General features: G+C 54.5%; 2 protein-coding genes and 1 long non-coding RNA gene across 4 annotated transcripts; 2 read left to right on the forward strand and 1 right to left on the reverse strand.

The window, feature by feature from the left end:
• Positions 1-1,793: 1,793 nt before the first annotated feature.
• FRS3 (fibroblast growth factor receptor substrate 3) lies at positions 1,794-11,533 on the reverse strand. Its single transcript, XM_527384.9, has 7 exons — positions 11,449-11,533; positions 9,675-9,818; positions 8,563-8,651; positions 7,062-7,248; positions 4,443-4,604; positions 3,434-3,582; positions 1,794-3,151 (listed from the first exon to the last, which is right to left on the reverse strand). Exons 3-7 carry the CDS (start codon positions 8,626-8,628, stop codon positions 2,237-2,239), a joined length of 1,479 nt encoding a protein of 492 aa, XP_527384.2. The 5' UTR covers positions 8,629-8,651; positions 9,675-9,818; positions 11,449-11,533; the 3' UTR covers positions 1,794-2,236.
• An 843-nt stretch (positions 11,534-12,376) lies between these two features.
• Positions 12,377-15,131, forward strand: LOC134810298 (uncharacterized). Its single transcript, XR_010158011.1, has 3 exons — positions 12,377-12,452; positions 13,110-13,146; positions 15,078-15,131. It is a non-coding gene; the product is annotated as an uncharacterized LOC134810298 (long non-coding RNA).
• Positions 15,132-15,418: 287 nt separating this feature from the next.
• Positions 15,419-18,863, forward strand: PRICKLE4 (prickle planar cell polarity protein 4). 2 transcript variants are annotated; one of them, XM_054685817.2, is made up of 5 exons: positions 15,419-15,852; positions 16,548-16,685; positions 16,945-17,148; positions 17,730-17,934; positions 18,364-18,863. In XM_054685817.2, exons 1-5 carry the CDS (start codon positions 15,733-15,735, stop codon positions 18,732-18,734), a joined length of 1,038 nt encoding a protein of 345 aa, XP_054541792.1. In that variant the 5' UTR covers positions 15,419-15,732; the 3' UTR covers positions 18,735-18,863. The 2 variants fall into 2 exon arrangements, with proteins under 2 accessions (XP_054541792.1, XP_054541794.1); XM_054685819.2 differs by having other exon boundaries at positions 18,042-18,445.
• Positions 18,864-18,942: the final 79 nt, after the last annotated feature.

The following is an 18,942-nucleotide window of genomic DNA, read 5'->3' on the forward strand; positions in this document are numbered from 1 at the left end:
CTGCCCCCACATATCCACCCTCCTGTTTGGAGACACCCACCACCCCGATTGTGGAGGTCATGAGTAGTAGCAGGGGTAGTGTATGTGGACATCCAAACAGAATTGAGCTGCTTGGTAAAGCTGCAGAGAGAAGACAGCATTTCCCTACTACAGTGTGGAAAACTGCAATGAATCCAGCCTGCAGCAGGTGACCCCTCTGGTCCAGAGATCAAAAGGATATAAGGGGGAGAAGGGTTTGGTGCCAGCTCTGGGGTTGTGGCAGCTGCCCTCTTGAGCTCTGCTGGGCCCCACTCGAAGGGCCTTTTCACATCCTGTTGTGGCCAGTCGTCACTGCCCATTTCACTGACAGAAAGTGACACCTGAGGTCGGGGGGTCTGAAAGCTTCCAGTCCAACCCCCCCTCAGAGGAGGGAGGCTCCAGGAAATGAGGCCCAGGCAGCAGTGTCCTGGACAGTAGGAGGGGGAGGGAACTGGGTGGGGTGTCTCGCCTGGGCTTGTTTCCTTGGTGACGAAGAGGACAGGTCTGCTTGCTCCACAGGACAGGGAGCTGGAGCACAGTGACAAGGCTTTTCCCCAAGTTGCACAAACACAACTCTCATTCTTCACCTGGGCCCTGAGTGGCTTATTACAAAAGCAGCATTTCCTTTAGATGAACCGCACTGGGGTTTCAGACAGAAATGGAGTCTTGGAGGAAAGGAAGCCAGCAAGAGGAGGAGGAGGAGAGAGGCAGCCTCAGGACAGAGAAAGGAGCTCCTGGAACAGATCAGCACTAGGTTGTGTGTGCAGCACAGCCCCGCTGGACCCTGTGCTTCCAGGCAGGTGCTCCAATGTGGCGGCTCTGTTAGCGCCCAGCCTTGTGGCAGGGTAGAGGCATCCTAACAGTCCATTCCTGAAGGGACGTTCTCTGGGAAAGACACTTAGCAAGCCAGATTATCTAGTTACACATTACACTGTATTTTTTCATTTTGCTATAATCCTAGGATTTTAGTAAAGTCCTGTTTAAAGGTTTGGTCTTGACTCAGCCATGCTGGGGGCAGCTAAGGAGGATCCAGGATCCATCTCTGGGCCAAGGTGGTAAAGGACAGCAGTGCCCTTCGGGGCCTGCCTATTGGCAGGGGCGTCAGTGAGGGCTCCCCAAGAAGGTGAAGGTGTCTCTTCTGTAGCTGTGCCTGCTCTGCTGCACTCCTCACCTGTTACCAGTCTCAGAGGGCTGGGCTCTACCTCATTAGGGCAGTCCTCACAGGCTCCCCTTTTGGCTTCTAGGACTCCAGCCATCCCACCCTTTTCCTTCAACAGAGCATCCATCCCTGGCAACTGTAGGTTCATGACCAGGGCTTCTTGGAGGAGAAAAATAAATGACTGGCCGGGCGCGGTGGCTCACGCCTGTAATCCCAGCACTTTGGGAGGCTGAGGTGGGTGGATCACCTGAGGTCAGGAGTTCCAGACCAGGCTGGCCAACATGGAGAAGCCCCCCCATCTCTACTAAAAATACAAAAATTAGCTAGGCATGGTGGCAGGCACCTGTAACTCTAGCTACTTGGGAGGCTGAGGCGGGAGAACTGCTTGAGCCCGGGAGGTGGAGACTGCAGTGAGCTGAAATCACGCCACTGCACTCCAGCCTGGGCCACAAGAGCGAAACTCTGTCTCAAAAAAAAAAAAATCATGGACTTGTCACAAAAACCATAACTGACCCAAATTCCCCAGAGTGAAGCCCTTACCTCGATTAGGCCTGCCCTGTGTCCAACCCAGGACCACACCAGAAAAGATTCCCTAAGAAGATGATATCCACTGGGCCAGAATTTAAAAATAATTATATTAATAATAAATATGTTAAATTACATTTAAAACAATAAATAGAAAAATAAACTGATAAATAAAATCAACAGGTACAAAATGTTTCAAAATTCCAACCAAAAAAAACACACACGGACAGTCGGCAGACAAGACAAATGGACAGAACGGGAGGGCGCTAAACGCAATCACAGGAACCCTTCACAGTTGACGTCTCGGCTCCCTCCTCGCCTGGTCACCCTTCTCTTCCCAGCCTGGAGACAGACCAGGAGACTCGGTGGCTGATATCTCTGGGGACTCCAGCCAGCACAGGGAAGCATCTGGTCCCACCTCCATGCCTTCTGCAAAGCAACCCTGAACCCTGGGGAGGGTGGGTTCAGAGGACAGGAGTGTGAGGCAGAGGCTGGATCATGGTGGGGCAGAGGGTGGTGAGGACCGGGACGTCCCTACAGAGGCAGGTCGGTGCTGTTGTGCCGGGTTTTCCTGGCGGTGCCATCGTCTCGGGGCAGAGCTCTCTGCAGGTTGGACATGGCCACGGTCTTTTTGAGGTCAATCACGGCGTAGGAGTCTGAGCTTCGGGCAGGGTGGGTGGTGGGCATGGGGGCTTGGGGGCTCAAGGGGTTCTGGGGCCCCTTAGGGCGGTCTCCACCCCAGCCCTTTAGCTCCACCTGGATGTAGTTAAGCTGCCTTGGGGGCTCGGGCCCCGGCCGGCGGAAATCAAAGTTGAAGACCCTTGGGGAGCCGCGGCGGCGGGTCAGTGGCACAGGAAAGCTGCCGTGGCTGCGGATGGCGGCCCGGGTGCTGGTGGGCTTCTGCAGTGGGGTCTCGTCCTCCTCACCATCAGGGAAGCCATTGGAAGAGGGTGTGAGCCCATCCCTCGAGTCCCCATCATCCCCAGCCTCCCCTCCCAGCTGTTGGGCTTGGCTTTCCCACACAGGGGGCAGTGGGGGCAGGTTCTCATAGTGCAGCAGGGCGGCCCGGCGGTGGGCAAGGCCATTCCAGCCCGGCTCCTCTGGGCTCAGTCTCCAGCCAGCCCCTCGCCGCAGCCCCCCGGTGACGTTCTCGTAGGTGCACTTGGGCTGGGCTGGGCACTCAGAAGGGGCCTCATTGTTATTATTGTGGTGTGGGGGGTCATGCAGGCTGGGACAGAGGCCCTGGCACTTCACCATGTGCCGCCGAGCAGGGGTCGGGCCCAACACAAACTTCACCTGGCCTGGCTGCAAGAACACCTGTGGGTCCCGTTGGTCAGGACCCCGGGCCTGCGGGAGGAAGGGTGCCTGACCCTCAGGCAGGGGCTGCAGGCAGTGGCGGCCCCTGCGGTGGTCATCTTCACTGGCCGGTGTGTTGACATAGGTGTGGGACTGGGGAAAGAGTCCAAGTGAGGCAGGAGTGTCCCAGGGCAGGGAGAAAAGAGAACAGAAGGGACAGGATGAGAGAAAAGAAGCACACAGAAAAAGACCTGGAGTTTCTTCTTCCTTGTCCTCCAACCCTTCTGAGGAAGCTGCTCCCTTTTGGGGACAGGAAGGGACCGTTACAACGTTCTTCCCCTTCCCGTGATCCTTACTGGGAGGAGGTGGCCTTATTTCCTATCCCTCGTCCCCACCCAGACCAACAGGGCAGGGGCTGGCCGGCTGCGTGCTCACCTGCTCATCAGGAGCAATGAGGGCATGGGTGGACTCCTCCCCAAGCGAGGGGTGCCGCAGGCTGCTTGTCGAGAGCCGCCGGGGAGCTGAGAATCGTGGGCCCTCTCCAGGGCAGCCATTGGAAAAGCTGGAGACAGTGTAGCCTAGAGCTGAGCACAGGGGAGACAAGCCCAGGAGAGGGGAACTTAAGCCACCTGACAACCACTTGCAGCTGTGTGTGTGGCATCCTGGGACTCCTCTAATGGAGGACAGATATTCTCAGGGCCTCACAGTGGTTAAACCCCACTGAGCCGCCAGCCCCCCATTATCCTTCATCTTTCCTCTGCTCTTCAAACCTGCCCTTTCCCTCAAGCTCAGCTTGAAGCACCTCACCACTGTCTCCATTATAGCCTCACCCGAAACGCATAAAGCACATCTTGCTGTCACTGGACCGTCCCTTTGCTTCATTCTAGGTCTGCCAGTAAGGTCCAGGGAAGCTCCTCAAAAAAAGGGACTGCGCTTCTATTTCTCCTGTCCCCCATGGGCCAGTCCAAGGAGCGCTGAATACCAAACAGGTGCCTGATCTGAATTCAATGACTGAATAAGCAGAAATTGTAGGACCCTCTCCAGAATACAGTCATGGCCAGAGATGCCTGCACCAGCAGCAAGGAAGGTATATGGGGATGACCCAATAGACAGAGGAAGAAAGCAAAAAAACTCCAGACTGCCAATTCTACGGAAACTCCAGACTGCCAATTCAAAGTCTTCCTGTCTGCTCCCCAACCATCAGTCAATACAAGGCCCAGAACTCAACAACCTCAGTTTGAGTCACCTAGCCCAGCCCAGGACTTACCGATCCTCAAGAATGGTTCTGATCATGGACAACTGTCCTGGAAGGCTGGCTCACCCAGCCTTCTCCCAACCTGCCAGCTTAACTAGTCCCTCAGATTTGTGCTTCCTGGGCCTGTGTGTGTGTGTGTGTGTGTGTGTGTGTGTGTGTGTGTGTGTGTGTACACTGGGGTCTCCTCACCATTGGGCGGCTGGGGGGCTCGAGGGAGGTCAAGCTCAGCAGGGTGGCTATTGCGGGTGATGATGACAGGCTCTTCCATCACATTGATGCTGTTGCACTGCATCAGATCCTGAAGGAGGTTGAAGATTTCCTCAGCCCGGGAACACTTAAATGCAAATATTCCTGGAGAAGGAGAGGAAGAAATGACCCTAGGCAATAGGGAAGGACCAGAGGAGCTCAACAGATGCACAATGTGCAGGAAATGTCCCTGAACTCCAGTCCCAGGCCTGTAGGGGCAGGAGAGCCTCTCCTCATCTTGAGCATTCTTTTTCTTTTCTTTTTTGAGATGGAGTTTTGCTCTTGTTGCCCAGGCTGGAGTGCAATGGTGCGATCTCAGCTCACTGCAACCTCTGTCTCCCAGGTTCAAGCAATTCTCCTGCCTCAGCCTCCCAAGTAGCTGGGATTACAGGCGCCCGCCACTACACCTGGCTAATTTTTTGTATTTTTAGTTGAGACGGGGTTTCACCATGTTGGTCAGGCTGGTCTCAAACTCCTGACCTCAGGTAATCGGCCTGCTGCGGCCTCCCAAAGTGCTGGGATTACAGGCGTGAGCCACCACGCCTGGCCCTGAGCATTCTTTCTAGGTCTGCTCTAGAATCCAAGAGCTACTAGAAAGGCTGGGTCCAAGGTACCCTGCCCCAGCATGCCCACACCACATTGAACACTCCAGCTATATTCCTCTGAAGCGAAATCATTTTCATAAGGATGTGTGTGTTCAGGGGTCACAAGAAGAGAATCAAAACCAAGGTGGAGGCCGGGCATGATGGCTCACGCCTGTAATCCCAGCACTTTGGGAGGCCGAGGAGGGTGGATCACCTGAAGTCAGGAGTTCAAGACCAGCCTGGCCAACATGGTGAAACCCTGTCTCTACTAAAAATACAAAAAATTAGCCAGGCGTGGTGGTGGGCACCTGTAATCCCAACTACTCAGGAGGCTGAGGCAGGAGAATTGCTTGAACCTCGGAGGTGGAGGGTGCAGTGAGCCGAGATTGTGCCACTGCATTTCAGCCTGGGTGACAGAGCGAGACTCTGTCTCAAAAAAAAAGAAAAAAGAAAAGAAAAAAAAACAAAACCAAAAGCCAAGGTGGAAAGGATAGTATTAGATGAGTGAACATTCTTTTTTTTTTTTTTTCGGAGACGGAGTCTCACCCTGTTGCCCAGGCTGGAGTGCAGTGGTGCGATCTCAGCTCACTGCAAGCTCCGCCTCCCGGGTTCACACCATTCTCCTGCCTCAGCCTCCCGAGTAGCTGGGACTACAGGTGCCCGCTACCATGCCCAGCTAGTTTTTTGTATTTTTAGTAGAGACGGGGTTTCACCGTGTTAGCCAGGATGGTCTCGATCTCCTGACCTTGTGATCCGCCCACCTCGGCCTCCCAAAGTTCTGGGATTACAGGTGTGAGCCACTGCGCCCAGCCAGGTGAGCGAACACTCTACCTCACATGCTTCCCCCATCTTCCTCTGCCTAACACCCCCTGCTTCCTAGGAAAAAAAGCTCCATCCAGAGCACCAGCCCTCAGATCGCTGATGACAAGAGGGTCTACTCTGTTCCCTGCTTCTTCACTTATTAGCCCAGTGTGTGGCCAGAAAGCAAATGCCTACTGTATATAGGTCCCTGACCTCATAGATTAAACTCTGGCACAGGAAGGAAGAAATCATGGGCAGACTAGCTAAAGGCAAATATGGCAAGGCAATCACAAGGCTCCTCAATGCAGCCAGCCTTATAGCCCTTCAAATTGCAACACTGCAACTCAAGGTCCGAGGAACAGCAGGACTGGGCTGAGTGTCTGTCAATCAGGGGACTCAAAGATGCCCTTGGGGTACTGGGCCAGCATGGACTCCTTTGTAACAGGGGGACCTGGGACCTAGGGGAGGCTACGTGGGGTGTGCCTGTGCATATACCCACAACTAAGACACAATTAGCCTGGGGAATGGGACAACTATGGTTTGCACAAATAGGATGGGGAGGAAACAGGGAAGAAACATAACTACTCTGGCAAAATATGACGAGAAGTAGAAAAGACTGGGAAAGACTGGAGTTGTAGAGAACCCCGTGTTGGGGCCAGGGGTAGCCCCTCTGGGAATCCAAGTGTAGATCAAACATCACTAGGAGCAAGGATGCCTCTGCCCGCTCTGCCTGCTCACCCAGCGCCCCTGCCTCTGCCTCATGAATTCCAAGGGTAAGATGCATGGAGGGAAGTCTCCTCCAGCAAACATGACCTCGGAGGCTATTTTGTTGGCAGCCTCATCAGAGAACCTTGTTCATTCCACCTCTGCACAGTCATAATCCCAAACTGCACTGAACACAATCCCATGCAGGATTCCTTTCGCACAGCTTAAGTCTGGATCCTAAGAGATAAACTCAGACCATGCCACTCCTTCAGAGAGCTGTGGCTGGCTCTAGCCTTGACCTTATGGAATAACCTACCACCCCTGACCTCTGACTGCAGGGAGAATACGTCACACTCTACTGCCCACAGGTGATGGGGATAACACTAACCTCTTGAGGGCTAATCTATACATCAGGAACCCTGGAGTCCTGCATAAGCCCCTATCCCAGGGTGGAGCAGGGCCTGGTACTCACCCTGGCCTGTCTGACATCGGCGGCCACTCTCAAAGGAGAAGAGGTTGGAGTCGTAGCCATAGCGCCGCAGGCAGAGGTAAGGCCAGCGGACGGCCTCACGCCGATGCAGGTGCAGCACCAGCTCACTCTGTGTCAGCTCCATCACCCCAGAGCCCAGCTCCACACCCTCATCATCCACATTTGTCACCTGGAGGGGAGAAGACAGAAGGGTCAATGAGTGAGTCCAGCAAGTGTTTGCATGGGTCCCTGAGCCACTGGGAGACAATCTGATGCAGGACAAGAGGTGGGGAACCAAAGGTCACATCCGACTATCACAGACTCTACTGAATGCCACATAACTATATGAAGCAGTGCCATGGACCCACGGCAGTTCTCTGGGCAAATCCTACTTCTCTGGTGCTGAGTTTTGTCATATGGACAGTGAGGGAAGAGGTAGGTAGCTGACTTCCAAGGTCGGTTTGTTAGATAACAAATGTTAGACGACCCCAGACAGCCCATGCCTTAGTATCCAAGGGCCAGATGTTAATGGGGAAGGGGTTCAATTGTAAATTCAAAATCTTGAGACTGGGACACCCTGACCTAGGAAAGTCAAGCCCAAGGCAGAACCAATGCATATCTCCTCTACCACCTCCCCAACTGTGTGCCCTTACTGAGGGCTCCCTCTTCTGGTGGGCAGGAGAAACATGTGCTTCAACATGCCCCAGAATGAGGAAGGAGGAGGCTCCCTCTACAGAGAGGTGGGCAGGGGAGAGCACAGGTCGACTTGGGTCTGCCCTCAGCTTCCCACAGCAAACAGCAAACACTGATGTTGTGCTTACTGTGTGCTAAGCACTATTTTATTTATTTATTTATTTATATTTTGAGATGGCATCTCGCTCGGTCACCCAGGCTGAAGTGCGGCGGTGCAATCTCAGCCCACTGCAACCTCCACCTCCCGGGTTCAAGTGATTCTCCTGCCTCAGCCTTCCAAGTAGCTGGGATAACAGGCGTGTGCCACCATACCTGGCTAATTTTTGTATTTTTAGTAGAGACGGGGTTTCGCCATGTTGGCCAGGCTGGTCTCTAACTCCTGACCTCAGGTGATCCGCCTGCCTTGGCCTCCAAAAGTGCTGGTATTACAGGTGTGAGCCACCGTGCCTGGCCACTAAGCACTATTTTAAATACCTTACATATATTAACTCACAAATACAGAATTTTGTTTTCTCTAAAAAAAAGGGGGGGGGATACATAAAGTTATAAAAATACACTGACAACAGTTCCAAAAGCACCATTATGGCATTTCTTCATTCTTGGTAGTATCAAGAGCCATGAAAATAGCAGTGGTCTGGGCCTCTTTTCCTCAGGCTACTTGAGAGGGTGTGAGCTCAAGAAGTCTCCATAAGCCCACAACCTCAGCCTGGCATTTGATTTGCTGTTAGAGAAGCTGAGGCAACTCCATTAAATTGTGTCTGAGCCCAAGAGGCCATGTTGGGAACACAGGAGAGGAGAGGGCTCTGGGTACCTTGAACTTGGTGGGGTGGTTGTCTGGAACGCTGTCTCTGTTCAGGCAGCTGCAGCAGCTCCCCATGGTGTCAGAGCAGCCAGCCTGCCCTAGGAAAAACATACAGGATATGCAGGTCACCAACTTCAGCTTCAAAAAACCCTGCTCTGGGGAACTTGGGCAGAAGCACGTCATTGTGATCACCTACTCTGTCCAAGAGACTGTGTGATACAGACCCTCCCTCAAAGACTTCACATTCTCAATCCAGGGCCAGACACACATTGGATAAGCGTTAATTCAGGTTACAATGTGTTAAGGATGAATGCCGATGGGGGGCTGGAGAGAGCTTCTCAGAGGTAACGTTTGATCCGGACCTTGAGAAGTATGTAGGATTCTGACCCATGTAATGACAAGGAAGGCAGGGACACAGGCAGGAAGAAAAGTAGGGGTCCAGGAGAAGTGATCTGCAGCAGATGGAGGTGGGTGCCAGCCCGAGCCCCTTATTTGGATTCAGCAAAGAAATTGTCACTTGGGGGTCTCAGACACTTTGGCCTGTACCTGTCTCTTTTTTCCTCCCTTTTTACCTCATCCATTCCACTTCATCCAAGTTCTCTCTTCTCCCTTACTACCATCCCAACATCCAGTGCAAATTTATCTTTCTGATGTCCTCTTCAAATGAGTTGTTACATTGTGATCATAAAGATATATTCAGAAGACTGAACATTTAAAAGAGTGCACAGTTTTAATAACCTCAAGTGGATATTTCTTCATTTAAAAAAAATGCTGGGTTTCCTTCCCTTTTTCTGAAGGGGAGACCAGAGGCCTTACTATTTGGCTCTTCCCCCCAGGATTCCAGTACTTGGATTATATGTCACAATAGTCAGGACTGTGCCTAGAATGAAGAGGACACCACCCAGGCTTGAATGACCTAAGGGAACAAGAAATGCATGGACCAATACCAAGCAGAAGTTTTAAGGGGTTGCAACTTGTCACAAGAAATAAGTCTGTAGGATTGGCTATCCTTCTAGAACTCCTGCTGAATGGTAAAGCTTTGAACAACCAGGTGACCTGTACCCTCTATTCCTCCCAACTTGGGAAACGCCATAAAACTGACCCCTATACACAGCTCTTACCTCACCCAGGCCATCGGGGAGCTGACCGTGGGAGGGGCATGGGGAAGGGTTCCCACTTTATTCCCCCCGTCCTTGGTGGGCTGTCATGGCAAACAGTCTGCAGAGAAGTCACCCGGATCCCTCTGGAATACACCTGGGGCTCACCTAGCATAGGAAACAGAGACACTGATTAACAAAACCTTCTATCTTCACCCCCAACTGTTAATGAAAACTGACCTGACAGTCCATCCCACCTGGGTATCTGTTCCAGCCCTAATGGGACAAAAACACCAATGAAGAAAGTAAAATCAAGGGCAAAGGGAGCACAAATCCCAAGCCCCACGGGCCCTGAGAGGGACAGACTCCCAGAACATCAATGAGTTTGAAGTCTAAGACGACCCAAGACCTTTTAAGTCACTTTAGATCTCCCTCTGAGTTCTGTTACAACAAACACCAAAACCATCACCTTACCTTTGCAGAGAACTTTAACTCTACAAAGAGCTTTCTCAAAAGGACACTGTGATATAGTAGAAACAGCACTGGTTTAAGACTCAGGAAACCAATATTTCGGTCAGTTTTGTTGCTACTAAGTATCTGGGAGACTTAAGTCAACGCCCCCCCCAAACTCCCACCTAAGGCCTTAGTTTTTGGGGGGACCATCTATAAACTGGCGAGCTTCTAGCTTAAATAACTTGCAGAGGTAAAAACGTAAGACAAACTTCACTAAAATTGACATGTTCATCTTCCAAGACAGGCTGCTTCAATTTCGCATTTGGAAGCTTGATAGATTTTCTGCTCCCCAAGCTCTGAAAGGCCTAATTTTAACATAAATGTTAACAGTAAGCCAAAATTTCAGGGCATCTGAGCACAAGGTAGACAAGTCAACAAGCCAGGACTCTGCAGACCCTGGACATCCCACATTCCTGCTCTGGAGAAACACTTCCCAGGGCCCCTTGCACCCTGCATCCTTGGACAACTTCCAGGTAAAAGGACCCCATCCCCGTGGTCTGGCTTATTTTCTGGAAGGAAGAAGCAGGCTCAGGGAGGTGTGCACAGACTAAAGACAGGTTGCTGGGAAAATACTGGGGCTTGAGCCACCGACGGGGGCAGGGCGCGGGCACTGAAACGAAGAACTCTAGGGTGCAAGATGGGGGAGGGGTTGCTTTTTCCTATCACCATCTCTTCTCCTTAAGATATCAGGATGTATCAGATAGCCCACTGAGGAGGGACTGCATTGAGTGGAAATGGGGAGAGGCCTCTGGTCTGGGATAGGTATGGATCAGGGGCAGGAGTGAGAGGGGGGTGTGGGGGCTGAAAACGTATGAGGACGTTTGGGGAAACATGAGCAAGAATTTTGGATGTGGGCATTTTGGATACTGCAAGGAGAATGGGGATATGAGGGATCCTAGGAATTTCCGGGCAGTGGAAGCATTTGGGGGCATCCAAGAGAAATGGTGGGTCCGTGGGCATAGCAGGAGATTTGTTGAGTGAGTGAGGGGGTTCTGACGGCTCCAGGAGATGCGATGATGTGTCCAGGGCGGAGAGGGTAGAGGTGGGTTGGGGGAGCCAGAGGCTGCAGGACAGGCTACAGGACTGTCAAGGGGAATTTCTAGATGCCCGTAAGGAATGAGGAGGTCTGGGTGCGCGCTGTCCCCGGATCCCCGCCCCCAGCCCCGGTGCTCCGCCGCCTGCCCGCCCGCCCGGGGCTTCCTAGGGAGGGAGTGGAGACTGCGGCGCGGCGCGGCGCGGCCTCGGTGAAGCCGCCTCGTCCCCGCCCCGCCGCGCCCCGACTCACATCGCCCCGCGGCCCGGGCGGCGCCGGGCCCCGCTCCCGGGTCCCGCTGCAGCAGCCGCCGCCCGCCCGGAGCTAAGGCCTCCCCGTCCCGCCCCGCGGCCGCGGGGTCGGAGGTCACCGGCAGCACCAACGAGACGCTGCGGGCGGGCGGACCCGAGCGGGGGCGACCGGCACGCAGCCTAGAAGGTCCCTTTGGAGGACTTTGCAGTCGGGAGCAGTGAGCATGCGCAGACGCCAGAGGGCGCTCCTGGCCAGGGGCTGAGCAAGCCCGGAGGGGACAGGGCGGAGCCTGCGGCGGAGGCGGGGCGCGGAGGCGGGGCTGAGGACACCAAAGTTGGGGGTGCTCCGGGGAGCGGAAAGGGGACGGAGGGTTGGGCGAGAAACGAAGGGAAGGGGAGAGGGTCTGAAGGGACCTGAAAGGAGAAGGGCAAGACGATGGAACCCGGAAGAGGGTTGAGGGGAGGGGAAGGGGCCAGGGGGACCACTGGGGACAAGGGGGAGAGAACTGAAGGGAAACACGCGGAGGAGCGGGGCTGGGAGACCACAGGGAGAGTTTGGGGAGACCTGGGAACTGCGGAGAGACAGGGCTGCGGGCCCGGCGAGGCGTTTCCATTCAGCGAATGGTTGAAAACCCAGCGTAAACGCGGCTCCCGGCGTCTGCTGGATGCCTGCCGGGCGCAGTCCGAGCCAGAGAGCCCTTGCACCTGCATGGCAGAGGCCGTGGAGCCCGCACATTTCCACCCTGAGATCCCATAAATGTGGTTTTGTTTTCCTTTTTTTTTTCCTCCCCCCAATCTGCAGCTCCAGGCCCCTCCCTGAGCCGCCCCTCTCCACCAGCCGGGGAGGGGCGGGCGGGGGCCGCTGGGGCGTGGGAGAGGCAGGGCCGCGCTATTAGGGCGGGCGGGCGGGCGGGGGCGGGCGCTGAAGCCTTGGGGTGGGGACCGGGTGAGGGGCCTGACGGCAGAGTCGGTCCAGAACTGCCCGGACAGCGACGCACAGCGAGGGTGAGACCCCAGCGGTGTCCTGGTCCCCTCCCCTAAAATCCCAGCAGCCAGACCGGGAACCCCAGCGGACTCGGGAAACACCGCGTCCCAGCCCCGGAGGCGGGCCCGCCAAGTTCCAGAAAAACTCTGGGGATCTATCGAGAGGGCAGTTGGCGGGACTGGGCACTCCCCTTCCTTCTCCCTCCCACTGTCCCCAGAAATCTTCCCATCCCTCCACCTCCCCAAGCCCTAAGTCCTCTCGGGCTCTGCCCTTCAGGGCAGCGGGTGTTGGGGATGTCCAGCTCCTGAGCCCTCTTGCACGGAGGCTCTGCACGGAGGCAAGACAAGGGGTTCAGCTCTGTCCCTTATCTGAGGTGGGAGGGGGAAGGGAATTATGGAAGGAATCCAGCTGGCCTGTTAGTAAGGGTGTTCCAGTGCTAGGTGGAGGTGGAGTTTGGCTGCCTTTGGGGAGATTGGAAGGGTGAGGAATAGAGGCCTGATTTCTGAGCGTTGTTTCTGTGTTGGACAATTCTATGCAAACTAGAGCCAAAATGGAAGAGGGTGCAAGTCCCCTCCTGGGGCCCCAGATGCCCCCTCCTTTCTTGCTGCCTGGAGCAGGGGCAGTGCTGTTAGTGGCTACTCCTGGTGTGAACAGCCCATCCTGGCCACCTTCCACAGGAAACCTGACCTGAAGGACAGAAGAGGAAGGAAGCAGGTGGGTGTGAAGCCAGGAAGGAGGGAAGGGTGGCACAGGACATTTGAAGTGGGAGTGGAGGGGCGGTGCTGAGGAGGGTTCAGTGCTGGGAAGCAATATTAACTGTTACAGTCCAAACCCTCACCTCAACCCCAGTACGAATCCCTGGTCCAGTCTTAGAGAGGCCAGGGATTTGATGATGACCCTCCTGTGCCCAGCTACTTTCAGAATCTATCCCAGCTCTCAGAAGCCAGGTCCCCCTAAGGCTTCCCTTAGCCTCTGGTATGATCTTGGGCAAGTTAATTAACTTGTTTCAACTGTCAAGTGGAATGAAAGAGATTACCTCATAAGATTATTGTGAGGATGGACTATATTATGTAATATTCTAGAAGAGTCCTTAGCACAGAGTAAATATTATTAAAAAGTTTGCTCTGGTTTTTTCTCCAGGGTTTGTGTATGTCTGTCCCGAGCTCTGATCCCATTCTACCTGGTTTCATCTTTGTCTTACCCACTATGAGCTCCTTGAGGGCGGGGCTCATCTCTTCTCTACATTAATAGTCGCTTTTTTTTTTTTTTTTTTTTTTTTGAGACGGAGTCTCACTCTGTTGCCCAGGCTGGAGTGCAGTGGCATGATCTCAGCTCACTGCCATCTCTGCCTCCCAGGTAGGTTGGAGCGATTCTCCTGCCTCAGCCTCTGGAGTAGCTGGGATTACAGGCACACATTACCACGCCCAGCTTATTTTTGTATTTGTAGTAGAGATGGGGTTTCCCCACGTTGGGCAGGATGGTCTCGAACCACTGACCTCAGGTGATCTGCCCGCCTCAGCCTCCCAAAGTGCTGGGATTACAGGCATAAGCCACTGTGCCCAGCCAATGGTCACTTCTTTTTTTTTTCTTTGAGACAGAGTCTTGCTCTGTCGCCCAGGCTGGAGTGCAGTGGCGCGATCTTGGCTCACTGCAAGCTCCACCTCCCGGGTTCACACTATTCTCCTGCCTCAGCCTCTGGAGTAGCTGGGACTACAGGCGCCCGCCACCACGCCAGGCTAATTTTTTAAATATTTTTAGTAGAGACGAGGTTTACACCGTGTTAGCCAGGATGGTCTCGATCTCCTGACTTCGTGATCCGCTTGTCTCGGCCTCCCAGAGTGCTGGGATTACAGGCATGAGCCACCGTGCCCGGCCAATAGTCACTTCTTACCCCCAACATATTATGGTCGTATCAGGAGCTGCCGAGAGGAAAGCTGAAGAGATGAACTTAGATTATCCAATGCAATTGCTGCTATATATAAAAGTGCAAGGTGTTCCTCTGTCTTTGAGGAACTTATAGACTAGATTAGGAGCCGAGAGAGATGCAGGGAGCAAAGAGAAAAACATTAGGTGCTAAATCTTGGGGCACTGCTTGCTTCAGGAGCTCAGGGAAGGGGGAGCTGGTGTGGTCACAGAGGCTGAGAAGGGCTTCCTGGTAAAGGGATCCTTTAACCAGAGGCCCAAGCCTATATAGCTGGAAAAACTGGGCTCATGTAGGAAGTTGTGAACAAGGAGGCTCACTGGGGCTGTGGGTGCATGGTGAGAAACGGTGGAAGTTAAGGCTGATGAGGTAAGGAGAGAGTGTCCAAAGTCCCACCAGAAAGGCAAAGTGCCCTCTCCTTCTACCATGGGCCTCCTCTTACCTCCATCCCGATCTTGGGAGACCCCAGAATTTGAACTTCAGAAATTCTGGACCAAAAGACCTGACCTCAAGACCTGGCTCTGCCACTTACTAGCTGTTTGACCTTGGGCATGCTACTCAAGGTCTGATCCTCAGTTGGGCCATCTGTAAGATGGGGATAATGCTACCTAAGTCGTTTGGGTGTTGGGAGGACTGAGGGAAATAATATCTATAAAGCACTTAACACTTCCTAGCACATTGTAACGGCCTAATACATGGAGGTGTTCTTATTGTTTTGGGGTAGGCTTTGCCACAAATGTCTGCAGAACTCTGGCTGGCCCCACCAAGAAGACAGCCCCAAGCCCCAGGATCCAGGTCCACCAGCCAACTCAGACAGTGACTCAGGCCACCTGCCGGGGGAGGACCCTGAGGATACCCATGCTCAGGTAGTAGAGTCGTGCCCTTCCTCTGAGACCAACATGTCCTCTATCCTGTGGAGTGGCCACCCTTTTCCACCAACCCGGAGGTAGTTTGACTTCGTGCCTAATCTCTTATTGCCTTTTTCTCTTTTCAGGAATTCCTGTCTCTGCACCTGCTTAGAACATGGGGTTTTGACTTTAAACTCATTCACATGAGTATTCATTATCTCTCCTAGGGGGTCTGTATTGTCAAACCAGACTCTAGGGGCTTTGGCCCCAAGGCGTGAAGGGGGTTAAGAAGGGAAAGCATAAGAAGGGAAGCTGTTTTGGGGTGTGGGGCCTCCCCAGCCTCCCTCAAGGAAGACCACACATGCAGGCATCAGTCAGCTATCCTTGCACTCAGTGAGGATCTGCAAGGAGGACCCTCCCAAATGGAGGGCATGCTTAGAAGCTGCTCTAGATTGGAGAAGAGGTGGCAATGATGAGGGGGAAAGGAGGAGAAAGGAAAGAAAAACCTAGTTTCACTCCTCCCCTTCTTCCATGTCTCCTCAGGGTCCTGCAGTTCTGAGCTTGGGTTCCCTTTGCCTGGACACCAACCGAGCCCCCAACTGGACTGGACTTCAGACCCTCCTGCAGCAACTCCCTCCGCAGGACATTGATGTGGGTCTCCTCTCCCCATCTTCCCTCTCTTGCCTTTCCCTCCCTCATCTCTTTTCTTACTGTGGGAAGAACCTCAGTCCAGAAGTTAGGGGATGTGGATTTAATGCCCAGCTATGGCACTGGTTGGGGCGTCATTCTCCCCCTGCCTGAGTTTTCACATTGGCAATAACAATAGCAGGTGCAATAACATCTGCTCTGCCCACCACAATGCTTAGTTCAAGAGCAAATGAGAAAATGGACATGAACGACTTTTGAAACGGATAATGGAATGTACAAATGTAGAGAGTATGGTTGTTACGTATTTATTGAGGGTCTACATGTGCCCAGCCTAAAGGCTTACAATTCAATTGGGGAGGCAAGACAGGAGTATATGAAATAATTTGAGGAAATGCAAGAATGGGAAGTGATACTGAGCTCTTAGCTCATTGGGAACAAGGACCTAATGGTGACAGGGCTAAGTGCTGTGGGCCTGTCAGGACCTGATTGATGACATTCCTGGGGGGCAGGGTGAGACTGAGGTGGCTTTCTTGAGCTCCTTTCCTTTTCCATTTCCTCTTCTATGCCATTATCTCTGGCATCTCCCTGAGGTTCTACAACCTTTCTCTGACCCAGCAGCCAAGCCCTTTTTCCTCCAACCAATGCTCAATCTTTTCTGCTGGAGCTCTCCCAGTAATTGTAGAGGACTGTTTCTGCAGGAGCGCTACTGCCTGGCCCTTGGGGAGGAGGAGCGGGCCGAGCTGCGGCTCTTCTGTGCCAGGCGGAAGCAGGAAGCCCTGGGACAGGGGGTAGCCCGCCTGGTACTTCCCAAGCTTGAAGGACACACCTGTGAGAAGGTATGTAGCACCCCTCCCCCCAAATTCCCCTTCCTCTATTCTTTGCCCTCTCATTTCTGCAGAAGGGGCTAGCTTCTGGGATTCTGGTTGGGAAACAGGAAAAACAGAAACCAAGTTTGCGAGCTCTTAGTATAGGTTGCAGTGGATGTGGGCTTGCTAGGGTATGGCGAGAACAGGTTGGGATCGGATTGCAAGAGCAAGGAGGGAAGTTAGGATGGTAGTGCTTACTCCGACCACCTCAGCACCTCCCCTCTGACAGTGTAGGGAGCTGCTGAAGCCAGGGGAGTACGGAGTGTTTGCAGCCCAGGCAGGCGAACAGCGCTGCTGGCACCAGCCTTGCTTTGCCTGCCAGGCCTGTGGCCAGGCCCTGATAAACCTCATCTACTTCTACCATGATGGACAACTCTACTGTGGCCGTCATCATGCAGAGTTGCTGCGCCCGCGCTGCCCGGCTTGTGACCAGGTACAGCCTGGAGGGGAGGAACTGGGGGTCTGCCCAGAGTCCAGAGTGGCAGGATACAAAGGGACACTCTCCTGGGCCACAGTTTCTCCCAGTATCAGGGAGTGGGGAGAAGTTGGAACCAGCCTGGGACTACCAAGTTCCCTGTGTTCTGACTTGAGCTCTGGGCATGTAGGACCCAGTGCCCTTCTCTCTGGCCTCCCCCACTGCAGAGTCCCTCAAATGTTCCTGGACTCATAGAATTTCTCTAGAGCAGGGAGTCTTGGACACATGCTCATCTCAGTAGATGCCAAGTGCCCAGTGCTGTGCCTCATCATGCTAGAAATTCCCTTGATGTCAGCATAAAAGGAAGCCTGGAGCCCTGGGTTGGGAGTCCAGACCCCCAGGTCGCACTTGGGATTGTCCCACTTGCTAGCTGGGATCCTGGCTAAGCCAATCAGTCCTCCCTGCGTCCAAAAGTGGCTGAGTGAATTAAATGGGAATGTGTGCAGACGTGCTTTAGCGTTAACTGGGTAAAAGGCGTGGTTACTGGATGAATGAATGAGTGAATGAAAGAATGAAACGTTCCCCTCTCCCTCTCCCAGCTGATCTTCTCCTGGCGCTGCACCGAGGCAGAGGGACAGCGCTGGCATGAGAACCACTTCTGTTGCCAGGACTGCGCCGGGCCTCTGGGCGGGGGACGTTATGCCCTGCCTGGGGGAAGCCCCTGCTGCCCCAGCTGCTTCGAGAACCGCTACTCGGATGCAGGCTCGAGCTGGGCCGGGGCACTGGAAGGGCAGGCATTCCTTGGTAAGGGAGAGGATGCAGAGCAAAGCGGGAGGGAGCTTGGGCTGGGCTGTGGGGGTTCTCCCGGGCTGGGACCCTCGCCCCGGTCCCACGCCGTCCCGTCCCTCCAGGAGCGCCCCCACCGCACCCCCCAGACCCAAGCCTCGGGGCCCGCAGCTCTCACCGCGCATCCCTGGCCGGAGCGTTCCAAGGGCCGCCCGAACCCACCCCGCGCCGCGGTCGGGGTTGCGGCGCCAGACTCCCTCCCAGGCGCGGGAGGCGGACGCCCTCTGGTGGAGGCGGGGGACCCTGGCGAGGACTCTCGGCGGCGGCGGCGGCGCGCACGGCCCAGGGGCTGGGCGGGGCGGGAGGCTGGGCCTCACCCCCACTAGCTGCGGTGTAGGTCCAGCTCCGCGGCTCTGAGACCAGCGTTTCCGACCCGGCCCGGAACAGGGGAGACTGGACTCGACCGAACTGAAGGAAGGGACCAAGCCTCGGTGAACTCTGCAACCCTCTCCCGAACACTCCTTCTCGCTGCTGCCGGCGGTTCCAGCCTGCAAACTCAGAGGGGGCTGCCTGGATCCAGTCCCCAGCAGGAGAACCGACCTGGGGACAAAGCGGAGGCACCCAAAGGGCAGGAGCAATGCCGCCTGGAGACTATTCGTGATCCCAAGGACACCCCTTTCTCCACCTGCTCCTCCTCCTCTGACTCGGAACCTGAAGGATTTTTCTTAGGCGAGCGCCTTCCCCAGTCCTGGAAGACACCCGGAAGCCTCCAAGCAGAGGACAGCAACGCCTCTAAGACGCACTGCACCATGTGCTAGTGGCGCAGCTCAGAGAGGGGATGTGAGTGGGAGGAAAGGGGTCTGTAAAGCGGGAGAACAAGGCTAGCCTCCCCCTAACAATCCTAGACTGAGACGCAGTCAGGCGCACGCCCGCAAGAGGCGGCGAGGTGACAAGTTTGGAGTGCGCCCCCTTCAGTACTGCGCGTTCTAAGACTTTTGGTGGAGACTTTCTTGGCAAAACCCATTC

The sequence above is a fragment of the Pan troglodytes genome, chromosome 5 (genome assembly GCF_028858775.2).
Source record: "Pan troglodytes isolate AG18354 chromosome 5, NHGRI_mPanTro3-v2.0_pri, whole genome shotgun sequence".
Lineage (NCBI taxonomy): Eukaryota > Metazoa > Chordata > Mammalia > Primates > Hominidae > Pan > Pan troglodytes.

Excerpts from the sequence above, each read along its gene's own strand:
- FRS3 (XM_527384.9), bottom strand. The coding sequence starts at position 8,628 with ATGGGGAGCTGCTGCAGCTGCCTGAACAGAGACAGCGTTCCAGACAAC. Across the intron at positions 4,605-7,061 it reads CCGATGTCAGACAGGCCAGG|GAATATTTGCATTTAAGTGT; the intron begins GTGAGTACCAGG and ends CTCCTTCTCCAG. Across the intron at positions 3,152-3,433 it reads TCATTGCTCCTGATGAGCAG|TCCCACACCTATGTCAACAC; the intron begins GTGAGCACGCAG and ends CTCTTTCCCCAG.
- PRICKLE4 (XM_054685817.2), top strand. The coding sequence starts at position 15,733 with ATGTCTCCTCAGGGTCCTGCAGTTCTGAGCTTGGGTTCCCTTTGCCTG. Across the intron at positions 16,686-16,944 it reads AAGGACACACCTGTGAGAAG|TGTAGGGAGCTGCTGAAGCC; the intron begins GTATGTAGCACC and ends CCCCTCTGACAG. Across the intron at positions 17,935-18,363 it reads GGAAGGGCAGGCATTCCTTG|GGGAGACTGGACTCGACCGA; the intron begins GTAAGGGAGAGG and ends GGCCCGGAACAG.